The sequence below is a fragment of the Ctenocephalides felis genome, unplaced genomic scaffold, assembly GCF_003426905.1.
Source record: "Ctenocephalides felis isolate EL2017-DRISC unplaced genomic scaffold, ASM342690v1 CF-g0.4_SCAFFOLD_03571, whole genome shotgun sequence".
Lineage (NCBI taxonomy): Eukaryota > Metazoa > Arthropoda > Insecta > Siphonaptera > Pulicidae > Ctenocephalides > Ctenocephalides felis.
In genome coordinates this window covers 10,940,139-10,958,265 of record NW_020539725.1, presented here as the reverse complement: position 1 = coordinate 10,958,265, position 18,127 = coordinate 10,940,139, and the positions used below count along the sequence as shown (strand labels likewise).

Here is an 18,127-nt window from a genome sequence, read left to right as displayed (position 1 = left end):
TTGTAACTCGAATGAGGCGACTTAATTCGATTTTACATTATTATATTTATGTTAATTAAAATTATTTTGTTTAGATTTATTGAAATCTATGTTCATACTCCATACATATTATGTCACAGTAACTATTATTCGGCTTAACACGAGTTGATTCGAATCATGTAAAATGTGATTCAAGCCAATTTATTAAGGGCTTGATTCGAATGATTTGAATTGCTCGATCCGATCTGACCATCACATTATTAAGTATAATTGTATACACTAATAATTTATACCTTAGGCATGTATGTGCTTAAAATTTCCACATTCAAATTAAATTACAGAAAAAAACAAAACAAATCAGCATGCAATTGTAAGTTCTACAAAATTGTCCATGCAGCTTGTTTAACCCATAACCTGTCAATGCTTACCTTTAAAGAAGTCAACATAACAATCGCATCCTGATTAAACTAGTATCTTCTAATGCATTAATAAATATATCTATTTCGCCATTTTCTATCATGCACACTCTACAAACTCTACTGAATTCGTCAGGCGTCATTTCTTGAGGTTAATGTTATTACGACCATAAATACAGTTGCATATAAAATGGCAATATATTTTAAGCCAACTAGACAATGTCACGTATTTTTTATTATTTACATAATATATAAGAACAATCTAAATTTGTTGTTTTAGCAATTTTAAACATAATGTTTACTTCAATCATGAATTGCGAAGAGCGAGAAACGTCAAGCATGAGTAAATTGACATTTGAAATTACTTCAGGGATTTTCAACCTTTTGTCAGAATCATTTAAAACTTCTTGTCAAATCTTGTCTCAACGGCTTGCTGAATTTCAATAATTTTGTATCAAATAAATAAATAGCAACTTCACTTATATTAATTATATACTTGACTACTGGTGCATGGCATCGTGCCTTAAGGCAAATTGCTGGACTTCTCGTACCAAAAAATTTTCTTTTAAAAAAGATTAATTTTTTTTAAACTTTGAAAAATTAGGTTTTTAGAAAAATTTTAATTTTTGAGAAAAATTACTTTTCTTTGTTTCGAAATATTTTGCAAATTTTGAACTTTTTTTCAAAGCATCGTACTTTTTTAACTGCATAGAGACGAAATATCGAAGCGCGTAAGCGCCGCGTCGCCCGCGTTATGGCATCCGAAGAAATGTAAACAAAATTAAAACGTATTAGTAAAATCTATGTCTAACGATAATTTTTTTTTTGTTTTTGTTACTAGATTGTACTAATTACGAATGACTGGTAACCTGAATCAAATTATATATTTTTCAAGTCCAGATGAGTTCAATATGAATGATTCATATATGAATATTCATATTGAAGTAAAAAAAAAAATAAGAAATAACGTCACTTCAATATCATGTATTAATAAATCTAAGGTCTTTAAAATATATAAGTTTAACACAATTTATTATACAACAAAATTGCACAAAAACACTTTCATAGATGTACAGCTTATCCCAATAGACATCACACTAAACTTGATTTTTATTTAAGTAATAATATTATTTTTTTTATAATAAATATAGTTATTTCTCCATCACTTTAAAATACTCGGCATTTGACTTTTTCTGATGACTATTAAAAGTCAAAAATTATGCATAACATTAAACAAATCTGATGAGTTACATTACACACTAGTATAAAATATTTTTATTAAATTGATTTAGTGTACCTCAAGATTATTTATTCTACAGTCTTTTCAATAATAATATCAATATTTTTATTTTTATGATTAATAAAACTACTTATTTATATTTTTTTTTAATTAACTTGGCAATTAATTAAAATTTTAACAGCCTGTTTATAATGTTCTATTAAAATAAATATTGTTATTGAATAATATAATGTGAGCTGGTTCTAAGAAGAAAATGTCATTCAATATTATTAAACTGAAGACACACAAAAGCATTCTCTCGTATGTTGTATTAATTTGTAAATATTATAAATAATATTATTATTGTGACCTAACAGTTGTGACACAGTTGTACAAGTATCCATATAACTAAAGAAATCCCAGAATTTTTATATTGTTTGAATTTTAATCACATTGCACAACTAAATTATAGGGAAAACTAACTGTCCCATTATAATATCAATTATATTTGCAATATACATTCCTATTTATTTTTTATTATATACAAAACAAAATATATTTATTTTAAGTGTTTATTTTTATTAATTTACATATGTCTATAAATCACAATGCCGCCACAAAATAAAAAAAATCAGCAGCAAGTGTGCTCAACATTCAAATTTTGCATTTATATTAAATAAAAAATCTGAAAATTAAATATTTTTAAGATAATTTAAATTACTTAGAACAGTTAAATATTTACAGTTTAATACAAAGTGCTATAGACCAAAACAATGAAAATATCATTGACATTTTACAAAATTCTTAGTTATTATCTTATTTACAATGTCTACAATTCCAATAAAGAAAATCTCTAAGAACATTCTGTAAATTACAGCTCTCAATAACTTATAGTAATCAGAACATTGCAATAACAAGAACATAAATGCTTTTGATAATCAAATACATCATCACATCATATATCGTAATCATTGTTTGTTTTGTTTAAACTTTAAATCTGTGTTATATCTTGATATTGCAAATTTCTTTTTTTTTCATATTGGACATAAAATTAAATCATATATAGGACATGAATTGTGTGATACTAACTAAACACATCACTTTTATACATAATTTAATTAAATTTTTCAGTACATGTTAAAGTCAAATACTATATGACAAATAATATACTTAAAATTATTCAATCAATTTTTTTTTAAATAAGTGTTCAGTTTAAATGTTGCAACCTGACATGATTAGCATCATTGCATGGTTACTAAAATCAAAGAATATATGTATTATTTGGAGCAATAAAATGTTAAAAAAAAAGTGAAAAAATGATTAAATTTGTTGAAGAAGACAAAGTTTTTTACCAAGTAATCAACAAATTTACAAACTTATATATCAATTTAACTTATTAATCACTTGCATTAATTACTATTAATCATACTATATATGTATGTATATTTAAGCATTTGAATGCTGATCCAATCAGACTACAATCTAGAGAACAAAACAATAGTTTCATACATTTTCCAATCAAAATAAAAACAGATGTATTGAAAGTTAATGACCGGTATTAATTCTAATCACTAAAAATAAAAAAAGATCAATATATGATCCCTTTATTAATATTTAATATAATTATCTACATAATACCTAATCTCATTCCTGGTAATACCGTGTATGAAGGATTTATAACTTCATTAAACATTTCATTCAAACATTTATTAAGCATTTGTACCTTTCAGTCTGCCTATGTTCAAAAAAGCTATTTGAATAAATAAAAAATTAATTTAAAATTTCATTAATTATTTTATGACCATTTCATTGTATATTACATATGAGTTACAGAAATTAAATATTAATTAAAAGTTAGAAAAAATTATACCAATGTTATATTACATTTAATTAAAACTAAAGTTGTGTAAATACTTCGTTAGCACCAGGCTTTTCCAACATCTTCTCATTACCAGTTTGCTGCTGGTAATCCCTAGCACAAATCACAAACATTCATTCTATACATTCACTAATAAATAATGCATTCATTGCAAATGTTGAGGGTAAAAATTTGAAAAAAAAAACTAAATACTTATATAAAATATTCAATTTGAAAAATCTGAAAATAATGTTGCGTAATTATTTCATTTCATAACCAATGGGTGTTTGAGATTAAATTTACACTAATCTAACTTTTGCAAGTGTTATTATTTGAATCAGTCTAATTTTTTTTAAAAAATGAATATAATGATGAATATTTAGCAATAAATAATGCATTTTAGCTTCGAATTTAAATTTTTACTTGATATATTCCCTATTGAACTTTAGTACTATGTTCTTGAGAGTACCTCCTACAAGCTTGTTCTCGTTCATTAGCATCAAAATACCAAAGTGTGATAGCATATCTTGTTTGATGTGCAGGTTGCACTTCATGAGGATTTCTGCGATCAGACCAGAAAACAATATGCGGTCAAACACAGGTTCTATATTAGCCACCCTGTCGCATCCTATAAGAGATATAAAAAAATCACTTTTAACAAAATGTTACTAAAACTTTACTTTACATTAGCAATGGATGTCATTCAAAAATTGTTGAAGTTTCGACAAAAATAAATTTTTAAATTTATCAAATAGTAAAAACCAAGATTTCAGTCAAAGTTAAATTCATAAGATTGATCACAATGTTTATGATATATACATATTTTAAAAATATTTTGGCTTCAAGATTGCAAAATAAAATGGTAATTTTGTTCTTAGCAGATTTTAAGAAATTTATTAAAATCATTTTACAGAATTGACAATTTTCATATATGTTTTGTATGAATATTCAATTCATTTAAATTAATTTGGTAATACCATATATAAATATTAGGTTACCTTCAGGAAATATTCGTAGAAGTCCCCCATATTTTTGAACATCCCAGTCTGGATTGAGATAATAAATGGCAGTAATGCATCGACCATCGCTATTTGGATTATCTACATGTTTTACATAGTGGGTCCCAGATCCAGGATAGCAAGCTACCATAGCCTAATTAATTTAAATTCAACAAAATTAAATGAAATTATTTGCAATAAACTTTGATCATCAATTACTTATAGGCCATCAAATTATAACCAACAAATGATTTAAATTAAATTTGTATCTCAATAATATGAATCTTTATAAGAAATGTTAATGAAATCTAACTAACTGGGAAAATCAACTTTTCAATATTTTAATATAAACATTAAATATCAACAGCATGAATGTCTTTCATTTTAATATATCTACACGGCATAATAATATTGATAACTATCACAAAAAAATTAGAAAAAAAATTATCACATAAGTTTGAAAATGATGAGCTTTTAAGTGCAATCCAAAACTTTGGTCAAACCAACAATTTTTCGATTATTGTACTTGATTTTCATTAATATTGTTCTTAAATGTTGGAACTTTAATCGTTAATAACATTTCTGAGACCACAGTCAAAATAATGATACATTGTCTTAAATTTTTAAAAATTAAGATTTTTGTTAACTTATGAAATTATAATTTTCAAAATTCGCTCTCTTTAAAAAAAATGTACTGGTATTAGCAGCTTACATCAAAAGTTGATGTATCAGCAGGATTGTAAACTTGATATTTTTATAATAAAAAGATCTAGAAAGAAATAAAAACTAAAAATAACACAATTTTTGCCCGTGCACTTCATTTATTCACGCATATTGATCTTGCGTGTACAAAAAAATTTGAACTGATGATATACATATAATAAAACTGAAAAACGGCTTTTACTAGTTACCTTGGTTCTGCCATTGATGACGTACTGCCCCATTTTACCATTGTTTGCCATCTTATTTGAAGTCATAATTACTGCATCAACCTAAATAACAAAAAGCATGAAAATTATAAAATAAATTATTAACTAATAAAAAATTGAAACTCCTACTAGTTTTATGCTTACTATCAGTATTGCAAAATTAAACCCAAAACAAATTGTTAATAAATCATTGATTTTATTGCAAATTAAATATTTCTTTTTACCTTGCCAATTAATTGGCCTATATTATAACAATCTGCCTCTCTTCCATCTTTCCAAGCAATTTGATCACCTCTAATTGTTTTTATATTCTGATTATATTTGCTTGATACTAATTGACCATCCTAAAATATAATCGAACATCAGTTAATAATTACACAAAAGTTACCAATGTCCACTTTAGTATTAGTACTTATCTGTTTGATTTTATAATCATTATTAGTAAATATTGGTTGATGCATAATAATATTGTATGAAGGATTAGTCATTATGCAATAAGATTCCATTTTCTCCCAGTAGACCCTATTTTTCCACAAAGTTTGTCTGTATGTCTGTTTGTCATATGTTCATACCCAAATCCAACAAAAATGTTTAAAAACCTTACCAAAATCTAATCTATAACCTAACCATGAAATGATTACACATGTTTAAAACCAACTGATCATCTGATAAGGAATGATAATATGCCTAGAAACAAACGCTATGGCATAAATGATTTTCTAAAATAGCGAAAGGATAATGTACTCTATGTTGAAATGTGTATGATCTCTAAACCGGTAGTAAATTAATTATGAAAGTAATCCTTTATGATTTTAAAAAAATGCCTCAATAGTTACTGAATGACTGTGATGACTTTGCACACCGTATGTAGTTAGGCAGATTAATTGGAAGACAATGACCTCATAACATTACCACAATGTATAAATATTTTCGATTTTAAATGTAAAAATGATAAAAACATAAATATTTTTAATTGGTTATATTGAACCTATTTATCTCCCTTCAATAGAAAATTGATTGAAATATTCCTAACTGCAATATGAAATAAATGATGGTATAAAACCTTTCATTATTTAAAAGAATAAACAAATATATTTATGTTTCCAAACATCCATATATGGATTAATCCCATGAAAAAATTTCCTGCAATTTTTTTTGTAAACATTTGAAAAACATGGGACTTTATAAAGGTTGCTCCTAAAATGTTTGCAATATTGGTGTAAATTCAAATTAAGTAATATCAATCAATGTCGTAGGTATTTCAGATTGGATTCTATATGTATTGAAGATTTTTATATAAATAGAAATGTTATTAAACTGTAAATTTAATGTAACAAATTATCAAATATAAAATCTAGAGAATGCTAATAATCGATGATTATGAAATATTAATATGAACAATTTTCCCGAACTTTAATGAACCATGCAAATATAACATTGGCCAAATATTTCAATCACCCTCACCTGGAATACTCCTGTTCGGTACAGACCTCTTACTTCTTCCAGAATAGCTAAACCTCTTTTCCTTCCCAAAAAATTATCTACAACGCATACCCCGTAATCATTCATATCTCTAATGACATTTTTGCAAATGTGCTCGTGATAAACTTGATCGTTAAACATATCTCTGATTTCAGCACTTTCAGATCCAAGTGAAATTTCTGTGAAATCCTTTACAATATTTTTATTGCTAACTCTATCGCTAGTGCATGGTAAGGTATTAATTGAGTTAGTTGAGCTGATTTCCTGATAATTCTGATTTTTAGTTGGTTTCAAAGCCTCAATTCTCGAACTCAGTATTTCTGTCTCAGATGATCCTTGATCGATGTAGGTATTAACTTTATTAATAGGTAAACACTCAATTTTATGACGTTTCCAATCTAATTTTTGATGGTCGCGGGAACAATAATATGCAATATGACATCTAGAACACCGTTGCAAATTATTGTTTGATCCGCAGACAACGCAGGACTGGAACAACGAACCATTCATTTTAATTTAAAACAATTATTTACAAATATGTTAAAGATCGTACATTGCTAATGAATCACAGATTTTAACCTTCAATTAATGTCGTTGTGCAAGTATCAAATACATAATGGCTACATTTACTCTTGCCGATTGTTTGTGTTTGGAGAAATGTGAATTTGTTTAATAATAATATTTTGAAATTCTCTTGAAGTGTTTTTACAATGGTATTTATAAATACATTATTATTGACTTTAAACTAGTACGCATAGTACGTTTGTAATGACGAATTGCCATTCAAAGCCAAAAGTATTGCCAGTTTTTTTTTTGTTGACAACTCTTCGCTTTGATGCAGGGCTTGCAAACCTAATCATAGATAAAATGAGAGTATGCTCTAGACCATAGGTTCCCAAACTTGTTTGTGCCGTGGACCCATAGACCTTATACAATACAATAATAATAAATTGCATTGGCGTGGACCCCATAGACCTTATACAATACAAATTGTATAAGGTCTATGGTAGACCCCTCGCAATATTTCTTGTTTTGTTATGGACTCCCTATATTAAAGTCATATACTCTTCTTCTCTTCTTTTATCTATGATTAGATAGTAGTGACCTCACCTACCCTACCAGTTTTGCCGGAACACTCACGGATTTCCATCTGGTGATCCGGGTTTTTATAAAATCAATTTTCGACCCGGATTGTGCCGCGTTCTCAAAAAGTATAGGTTTAAATCGAATCTTCGCAATGCTTGATACTACAGACAGACAGACAGAAATAAAAATTTATTCAATATATACAGTGTAAAATACAGTGAATTATATGTGGGTTTGTCTACCCTGGGGGTATTTTACCCAAAAGTTTATGGTTTTACAATATTGTCTATATATTTGTATTTGTACAATATTTTATTCATTATTTCGCAAGGACAAAAAAAGGAGACGATTTTTGTCACCTAAAAAAAATCCTTCATTCATTGTTTTATGGCTTATGTATTCACTGCGGGCTCGATCAGGTAGTTAGGCATGGCATAGTTCCCGTACCAGATCATTTCTGATGTGTACTGGCCTAACGCGCGGATGGTACTATTATCGTGATCCCTACACTTTCGGTAAAAATTCTCGGTGAGCTTTTTTTATGTGCTCGAGTATGGTCGGTATGTCCGTCTGTTCGTGTAAATATTTCGTTGGGTAGTAGTGTCTCGTCAGTGGGTTCCTTGATTTGTCTAGTACCAGTCGCAGTGCTTTGTTCTGTGCTATTTGTAGTCTCCGTCTGTTGGTCTTGGTTGTCGCGTTCCATGCCGGAGCGGCGTATGTCAGTAATGGTCTTATGAGTGTCAAGTAAAGAGTCCGCTTGTTCTTCACGCTTAGCGGGCTGTTGTGGTTCAAAAGAGGTCTCAGTAGATTCATCATCCCGTAAGCCTGTCCAATTTTTGTATTCGTATGTTTTGTGAAGCTGAGTCTATAGTCCAAGGTTACGCCAAGGTATTTGACTTCCTTGGACCACTCAGCTTCATGGCCCATTACCTTTAGTTTCGTCAAGTCAGTAAGTGTAATGGACCAACGGCTTTTTGTAAAGAAAATTGCTTCTGTTTTAGTAGGATTGATTTTAATTTGCCATTTTTCCGTGTAATCAGTCAGGGCGTCTATATGTCTCTGTATTTTTGTAGTCAGTAGCGTAGGTGAACGTGATGATCTGTAAATGGCAGTGTCGTCAGCAAATGTCAACAGTGTTGTGTCGGCGTCAGTGGGCATGTCGTGGATGTAGACGTTAAACAAGGCCGGTCCCAGGATCGAGCCCTGCGGTACTCCCGCCGTCACTTGTTTAATCGTCGAGGGTGTGTTGTCTACTTGAACTGTGAAATTACGGTCTGCGAGGTAAGAATGGAGTAGTTTTGTGATGTATGGTGGAAAGTTAAGGGTTATGAATTTGTGTATCAGTCCGTCCATCCAGATGGTGTCAAAAGCCTTCTCGAAATCGAGCAACACCAATCCGGTATGGTTTCGTCTATTGAAGTTGAGTACAGTGTTTTCTATTAGTTGTGTCAGTGGTGCTTGATACTAAAATTACAACTACCCGTCAAATATCTGGAAACGAAATATTTCACATCACTCAATAAATCTGTAGGATTACTAAGAAAAACCAATTTTTTGCCAAATTTCTTTTTGTTTTATATAATACAGTTTCTTCGAAGACGATATAAAAATTATAGCAAACTTTAAACTTTTCGAAACCATTTTTTAGTACGATTTGTACTTTGGCACAAAATTCAGCTATCATCTCATCATTTGGTAAAAGTTTCTTCACAGCAAGCAACCTTTTGAGATCTGAAATCGGTATATGGTCGCTGTGAAATATATCTAGAGAATATGGTAAAAGGGGAAGCAATTTGGAGCCCAACTCATATTTTTCTTCTTTTTAATTTACGTGACCAAAATTTAAAGTTGAATCATTCAATAGTTTCTGAGATATGGGATGTTGATGGGTAGCTCGCTCCGCTCTCAATGCTAGTATTGAAACAGATTGTACGTTTTCAAAAATGCGTAATTCGATTTTGATGAAACTTGACATACATTGTTACTATACTTTACTGAGATTTTGACTAAAATTTAAAATTGGATCATTCAATAGTTTCTGAGATATGGGATGTTGATGGGTGGCCCGTTCCGCTCTCAATGCTAGTATTGAAACAGATTGTACGTTTTCAAAAATGCGTAATTCGATTTTGATGAAACTTGACATACATTGTTACTATACTTTACTGAGATTATGACTAAAATTTAAAATTGGATCATTCAATAGTTTCTGAGATATGGGATGTTGATGGGTGGCTCGTTCCGCTCTCAATGCTAGTATTGAAATAGATTGTACGTTTTCAAAAATGCGTAATTTGATTTTGATGAAACTTGACATACATAAAACGTGCCTTAAGGCAAATTACTAGAACTTTTTGTACCGAAAATTATTTTTTTTTGAAAACTTTGAAACAATGAGATTTTTGAAAATTTTAAAATTAAAAAAAAGGCTTGGAAATTTTGTATTTTTTTATATCTTTAGATTTTTTGAAAATTTTGAATTTTTTTCTAGGACAACCGTGTTGCGTAGCTATTTTAGAAAAGAAATATCGAAACGCGTATGCGCCGAGTAGCAGACTAGGGGGCGTCCATTAATTACGTGAGCGAGATTTCAAGAATTTTTGGATCCCCCCTGCCCCTTGGTGATACATGGCAATATTCAAAAATTACTCCACCCCCTCTCCCAACAAGCATCTCGTGTATTTTTAGTTACGTGATAAAAATGTAAAGGTTTTGATTTTTTTGTAAATGTTTGAATTTTTTTAAAAAAGCAGTTAAAAATGAATACACGTGATATCCTACTATACCCCGCTCAAGTGATATTTTAATTTTTTCAAACTCCCTCTCCCCCTAAAAACCACACATAATTAATGAACGCCCGCTAACGAATAAATATTGGTACGGAAAACATGAACACGCTTTTTTTTTACTTTTTTCACACAATCTCCAAAACCGTTAGACCCATATTTCCAAAACTTTAGCCAGTTTTTGATTTTGTCAATACAAGCAAAATGTTTTTTGAATTATTGAAATAGGACTCTCCGTTCTCTCAACAACTGAATTTACATTTTTGGTACTTTCTGCCCCGTATCTTCAAAACGGTTGGACCTGCCTTGGCCAAACTCTAATCAGCAGGTCTCCTTATCAATAGGAATCAAATCGTCGATGAAAATTTGTATCCGCACAAACACATACATCCATTTTTTCTAAAAAATACCAAAATGTTCAGAATTATCAGAAACGCAAAGCTTTGTAAAAAAATTTATTTTCGATTTTCTAGCGATTACTAATTTATCCTATGGGAAGTTAAAAAAAACTATAAATTTATACACAGATAGTTATTAGGTTTCTTTTAATATAACGCAATACACGAAAACTGTGTTTATACTTTTGCATTGTGATGTTCATTTTCATCTATTTTACTATAAATTAGGAAGCACGCCAAAAATTAAAAATGATACATTGATAAATCGTTCCGAGATTACCGGCCATGGATAAATCATTTACCACATTCATCAAGATTAATTCTTCTAATACTTTAAGTTATCAGAAATGTTATAACCAATAACGCAGTGTGTAGGTTTGCCGCTTCTGGTAATGTAATGACGTAAAATTAAGCGCGAACTTTTTAAATTGTCAAAACTTTAAAGATCAGATACAAAAAGTAAAAGATCAAATAGAAGTTCAAATGCAAAATGTGTGATATAAACAAATTAAGAAAACAGATTAATTCAGCATTTTCACTGAGTGGCTATAAGATACAATCGTAAAACAATATATTATAAAAAATATATTAATTATTGTGATATATTAATAAATTTGTTTATATTTAGGCAAGCATGTGCCTTTCTCTTAGACCAGTTGAAACCTCTTCCACCAAACGAACAAAATTTATGGTTAAATAAACTCACAGCACATGTTCAAACACAGGAATTGAAATTGCCAGTTGTAGGGCAAAATGAAATCGAATTAGCTATAAAGGTAAAAATGATTAATAACATAGACAATCATTTGAATTAATGAAAAAGATGTACTTTGTATCTTTACTTGATTATTTTTAGTCATGTAGTAGGAGTCGATCTGATGATACAGAATCAATATTTAGTGTTATAAGTGCATTTGACGTTCCAAAGTTTTATTACAATGAAGAGCGAAAGAAATTTTTACCCGAGGATAGGAAATCAGAACTAGGTACAGTTCAATATATGCCCATTGTTAATATGAAATCAGACTACATGAAATATAGGTACAATTGTAACTAATTATTGTGCTAATAAAAAATATATATATTTATTTATAGATAATTTGATTTTAGGTATGCAGTACTGTACCAACGAATATCCAGACATGAATTATTCTGTCCACCAGTCATAGGCAAAAAAATAGAACCTGGGAAAAAATTTAATCTTAGAACAGTAGAGACATTATTAAGTTTATCAAAAATGAATAATGTAGTAGTATTAGGTAGGAATGCCAAGTTTAATAAATATTTTTATAGTACTTTTATTAAGTGAAATGAAGCTTTTTAATTATTATATAATTAATATATTTATGTAACCAGTTTTACATAAGGTTATAGTTTTAATCAATTTTCATATAACTGCTAACCTTTTTCATATATTTTTTTCATAGTTTTTTAATTTATACGAAATTTATTTTTTATTTCATTATTGTAGGTTTATTAACTCAACTAAAAGAAGGCCAATTTTTTATTGAAGATGTTACGGGTGCTGTACCAATAAATATAACTAATGCCAGGTTAATTCATTTCTTTATTTTTTAATCTTATAAACATATTTGTGATTTATGTTCTGCTTCATAGGTTTCATAATGGTTTATTTTGTGAAGGCTGTTTTATTTTAGCTGAAGGAAATTATGAGGATGGCATATTAATGGTTCATGGACTTGGTTTTCCACCACCGGAAACTGCTAAAAATAGCAGGTATGCATAATAATAAGAAATTTGAATTTAGCATTAAATTATAACTATACTGGTGATGGGAGAGTGAAAACATAATATTTGAGTCTTATAAATTAAAAGATTAAATATTTTTTGGTATAATATATCTTAAGAAATATAATAATAAAATTATGTATTTTATACTGCAAAATTGAAAATTGATATTAAACCAGGCTTTAGATTATTAATTTATTTAAATATCAGTCGTCTATTTTCAAAAAATATTTATGATATATTTTGAAAATTGACCACCAATATTTGAATAAATAATGATAGTTTTGCTTTGAAATACAATCTTTTTGCTCCTTCAGTATTAAAACATTATTATATTTCATAGGTTAAATTAAATGAAAAATATTAAATTATCTAAATCTTAATACTTTTAAAAGATATTTGAATTTATTATGCTGTAGTAAATTGAGTAAAATAAATTTAAAGGGCTTATTTTGGAACTTTAAACACTTGGGGAGGACCAAGTCGGACGCTTCTTAAATTATCCCCAAAACTTGCAGCAATAGAAAACAATAATGCGGATGCCACAATAGCATTTCTTTCTGATGTTTGGTTAGATAGTCCACAGGTAAATATCACAATGCTAAGACTTCAACAAAATTCAATTAAGTAGTTTTGATAATTTCCATTAATTTTACAATTTTTGCTGCGCTCCCTAGTCTCTGTTCAGTAAAATTTCTGATAACAAATTGCATTTCGATGATATAAGATGACCTAGTAAAGTAGAGCAAAATTTGTAACGTAGTAAAATAGAGAAAAAAGTATGAGAAAATCAAATATTGCATTGCTGCAATTATGTTCAGTTGCTAATGAGATACTAAAAATATGATTTAAACTTTGCTCATTATTTTTGATAAAATTATGTATTATTTTTTTAATTAAAGGTGATGGCTAAACTGGGTGAATTGTTCTCGGGATATGATTCTTGTCCACCTGTCGCTATAGTGTTAATGGGACCGTTTGTAAGAGAGAACGGCAATCCATTTAATTTGAAAAATCACTTAAGTGCACTCGGCGACTTAATTTCAAATTTCGAAAATATAAAAACTGAGACTGATATTATACTTGTGCCTTCAGCAGATGATCCATCAGCTCCAAAGTTATTGCCAAGGTTAGTAGAGCTAATAAGTTATGTATGTAATGTGTATAGATAGAAATTTCTTTTAATAATGAAAACAAATCATTGCTCATAAGATTGCCGATCCCTGAATGCTTGGCCACAAGTCTTTTGAAAAAGATACCAAGAGTAAAGTTAGCCACTAACCCATGTCGACTTCAATATTGTACACAGCAAGTTTTAGTCTGCCGAGCAGACCTGCTAACAAAAATGTGCCGTAATGCAGTTAAGTTTCCTACAGAAGGTGATTTGGGCGAGCATGTAAGTTACGTTTTTAAATTAGTTGTAAGCGATTTCCAATTAATGTTTTCCAAACTTTATAATATCTGTAAATGTATAAATTAAATTATTTTGTTTAACAAATTTTATTTTATCTATTTCGGGTTCTAAAAATGTATATTTAACTTTCTGAAGGAGAAGTTCATGTTTTCATAAAAAAATCCGATTCGCTAATTTTCTGTTTTCTCAACGTTTCAAGCCATTCTGAACCGAATGAGACCAAATTTGAAAAAAGTATATATGTGTGTGTGTGAACAGATTTTTTGCCGTAAATCGACGTTTCCTCAAAAACGGCTGGACCGATTTCAAAAATTTAAAAGCCATTCGATGTATCTCAATGAGGACTAGCGTTTATCAGTTTTGCGCGACGATCAGCCAAGCCGTTTCTTTGTAAGAAAAGTGAAAAAAATTTCGTCCACATTTTAGCCCGAAATTCTGAATCGATTTTGAAAATTCAAAAACTGTTCAAAAGATATTGGTTGTGAATCGTGATGATTAGTTTTTGGTAGAGATCGGCCGGGCCGTTTTCTTATAATAAAGTGTTAAAAAAAAAAAATTGAACGATTTTTTTGTGACGGGTGGATACCATAGTCTTATAGTAGATCATACTAAAATATTACGGCCCTACGACAAGTCGTTTGATTTTAAAAATTCTTCAAAGTTTGCAAAAACTAGTATCGTTCTTTTAGCATTTGTCAAAATTAGACCTTTCATCGACGTTTGCTCAAAAACGCCTGAACCGATTTTAGAAATTTTTCTATCGTTTGTCGGTTTTGTGCGACGATCTGCCAAGCCGTTTCCTTGTAATTTGAAGAAAAGAGTTGAACTTTTTGTCCATAATTAAGCTCATACTACCGAATCGATATTAAAAAATCAAAAACTGTTCGAAAGATATTAGTTGGGAATGATACTGATTAGTTTTAGGTGAAAATCTACCGAGCCGTTTTCTTGTAATTAAAAAGTTTAAGCCAATTTTTATGGAACTTTTTTTGGCGATATATATCATGGTCTTATAGAACTTATTGAAATATTACGGCCTTATGACAAGTAGTTTAATTTCAAAAATTTATCAAACTTTGAGAAAATGAGTAGTTTTTTTAACGTTTGTTAAAATAAACTGGTTCACTTATAAAAATTGATTTTTGAAAATTTCTTTTTAGAAAATTCTCCGAGTTAACGTGTTCATTCGTTTTCAGTAACTTGCCTCAAGGTAAAATACAAACTAGTTTATTAAAAAAAAAGTGTGGGCGTCATCTGTAATCAGTAGCAACGTAGCAACCCATAAAACGAAAAGCGGAACGTATATTATAGGCATAGATAAATAAGTATAAATAGATGGCAAACACGGCCGCTCTGATGTTACATCAATTATAATTCTTTCAGCATTCAATAGATGTCGCCACCAACTGTAGCACGTAAATTTACCATTAGGTTCAATTCTAGATAAGATTTATTTGAATATATAATATAGAAAAGATACTTCTGATTAATTTGATTAAATGAAATTACAACAAAATATACGCGTATCAAATATATTTTCAACAAAATCACAAATATTTTGTAAAAAATCTATGATAAGATAAAATTAAACATTTTTTCCATTAAAAAAATATATATTTCAATATATAAAAAATATAAAATTGGTGTTTACGTGTACTATATCTAGAGAGACTGTATTTTAAACTGTGTGTGCTGAATTTTGAAGCACACCAGCACCATCTGTTGAATGCTGAAAACACTGAAACCGTGTAACGCGTATTTGTTCTATGTTTACCCCCCATGAATATAGGTGTTCGACATAGATTCTGCTTAGAATCCCTCAAGTGTACGGTGAAATTCTAAACTTTTACAGTTTTTAAGTTTTTAAAATCGATTCAAGATTAAGAGCTGATACGCGGAAGAAAAATTTTACACTATTCTGCTAATTATAAAGAAACGGCTTGGCCGATAGTTGCACAAAACTGACAAACGCAAATCTTTCTCGGGTTACAATTTTTTCAAATCGGTTTAGCCGTTTTTGAGAAAACATCGACAAAGGTCAAAAATCGGCTCACTTAAAAATACACACAAAGTCTGTCTCATTCAATTCACAATGATTTGAAACGTCGACACATAAAAATTAAACATACTATTAGCAAACTGTATTTTTTTGCTAAGACAAAGTTTTCTTCAAGAAATAATGCAAAATAATAGAAATACAAATAAAGTTCCATTAAATGATGATTTGATCATACTGTATCAAAGTGTAAATTTGTTCATTTAAATTAATATATTAAATAATCTTATAAATCAATTTGCTTTTCTTACAGTTTGCCAGGACATTGATATGCCAGGGTACATTGGCTCCAGTTACTCAGCTGGTTGTTCCAACACTGTGGGCCCATGATGCGGCTTTATCACTTTACCCTCTACCTGATTTGATTGTTATAGGAGATACTAGTAGTGGTTTCAATGCTAGTCTTTATGATTGCCTGGTGATTAATACTGTAAGTATTACAATATCAATAAAAAGAATACATGTACATATCATATATGTGTGTACTCCCTGAAACAATCTGACAAAAATTACAACTAACCTTTTTTCTTCTCAGGGTTCTTTTCCAAAATCCAAATTTTCATTCAAAGTATATGTACCAGCAATTAGAACAATAGAAGATTCACAAATATCAGACAAAGATGATTGAATCTTAAACTTTCTTTTTTACCTCCAACAAAATGGACTATGCAGAAGGAGCTAAAGAACCACATGTTATTTAAAATAAAAAAGTAAAATTTAGATTATTTGATCCATTTTCATAAAACAGTGTCTGTGTTATCTGTACCTCCACAAGGAACTCTTTTATATAAATATAAGTGATTAATATTTTTTAATGAGTTCTTTTTACCTTTGCTCATAATGTCACTATTAATCATCTTTGTATTGAAAGGCAAACTTGGTAGTCTCCAATTAGATGCAAAAATACAGGATTTTTCCTCCTTCTTCAAAAGTGTTTTTGTATCAAATCAGAACTACTTTTAGCTGGTTGTAGATTCTATAAATAATCTTATGTTTATGAATGAAAATGTTTTGCTGATCACATAAATAAACTAGTTGTAAGTACTTTCCCATGCATATACATAATCAAGTTAATAACATTCAGCTACTTAGGTAAAATGTTCAACTGTTTATTCCAAAAGTACAGTTTTTGCTTTAACAGAAAATAATCAACACGGTTTCCAATTGATTTATTTTAATCACACTTTTAATATCTGTAATCTTATAAATCAATTTGTTGAAGGTATTTTATTTCATCTGTTTCATGTTCTATAAATTTAGTATAAAGTGTGAACGTCGACTGTAATCAGTAGCTATGCAAAGTTTAATGGAAATTGTATAAAACCAAAATCGGTTCAAAATTGTGGGCTAAAAAGTGGACGAAATTTTTTTCACTTTTCTGTTTAATCACAAAGAAACGGCTTCGCTGACAGTCGCCAAACTAATAAACGCTACTCCTTGTCGAGTTACATAAATGGCTTTTAAATTTCTGAAATGTTTGAAATTTTTTGAGAGAAAGTCGACAAAAGGTCAAAAATCGGCTTGCATACACACAGTTTTTTTTAAATTTAATCTGATTCGATTCAGAATGACTGAAAATACAGAAAACATAAAATTAGCAAATTGGATTTTTTTGCCAAAACAAACTACTACTAGTTAAAAACTTGAGTTGAAATTATGAACAATAAATTTGCACTTACAAAAAAATTTGATGATATATAACTAAAGAATAAATATTTATAGAAATAAAACTTGGTATATTTATTTAAAATTTCATA

At 29.2% G+C, this 18,127-nt stretch overlaps 1 protein-coding gene and 2 pseudogenes across 1 annotated transcript; 1 reads left to right on the top strand and 2 right to left on the bottom strand.

Moving 5' to 3' along the window:
* LOC113385614 overlaps positions 1–3,606 on the bottom strand; it is a 6,655-nt pseudogene extending 3,049 nt beyond the window's left edge.
* Positions 3,607–3,709: 103 nt separating this feature from the next.
* LOC113384844 lies at positions 3,710–7,424 on the bottom strand (annotated as a pseudogene).
* A 4,174-nt stretch (positions 7,425–11,598) lies between these two features.
* On the top strand, positions 11,599–17,133 carry LOC113385221 (DNA polymerase epsilon subunit 2-like). Its single transcript, XM_026623043.1, has 11 exons — positions 11,599–11,712; positions 11,780–11,927; positions 12,008–12,192; positions 12,262–12,410; positions 12,623–12,704; positions 12,769–12,888; positions 13,345–13,486; positions 13,803–14,029; positions 14,113–14,296; positions 16,624–16,800; positions 16,906–17,133. The coding sequence occupies exons 1-11, from the start codon at positions 11,642–11,644 to the stop codon at positions 16,996–16,998; spliced, it is 1,578 nt and encodes a 525-aa protein (XP_026478828.1). The 5' UTR covers positions 11,599–11,641; the 3' UTR covers positions 16,999–17,133.
* The last annotated feature ends 994 nt before the right edge of the window (positions 17,134–18,127 follow it).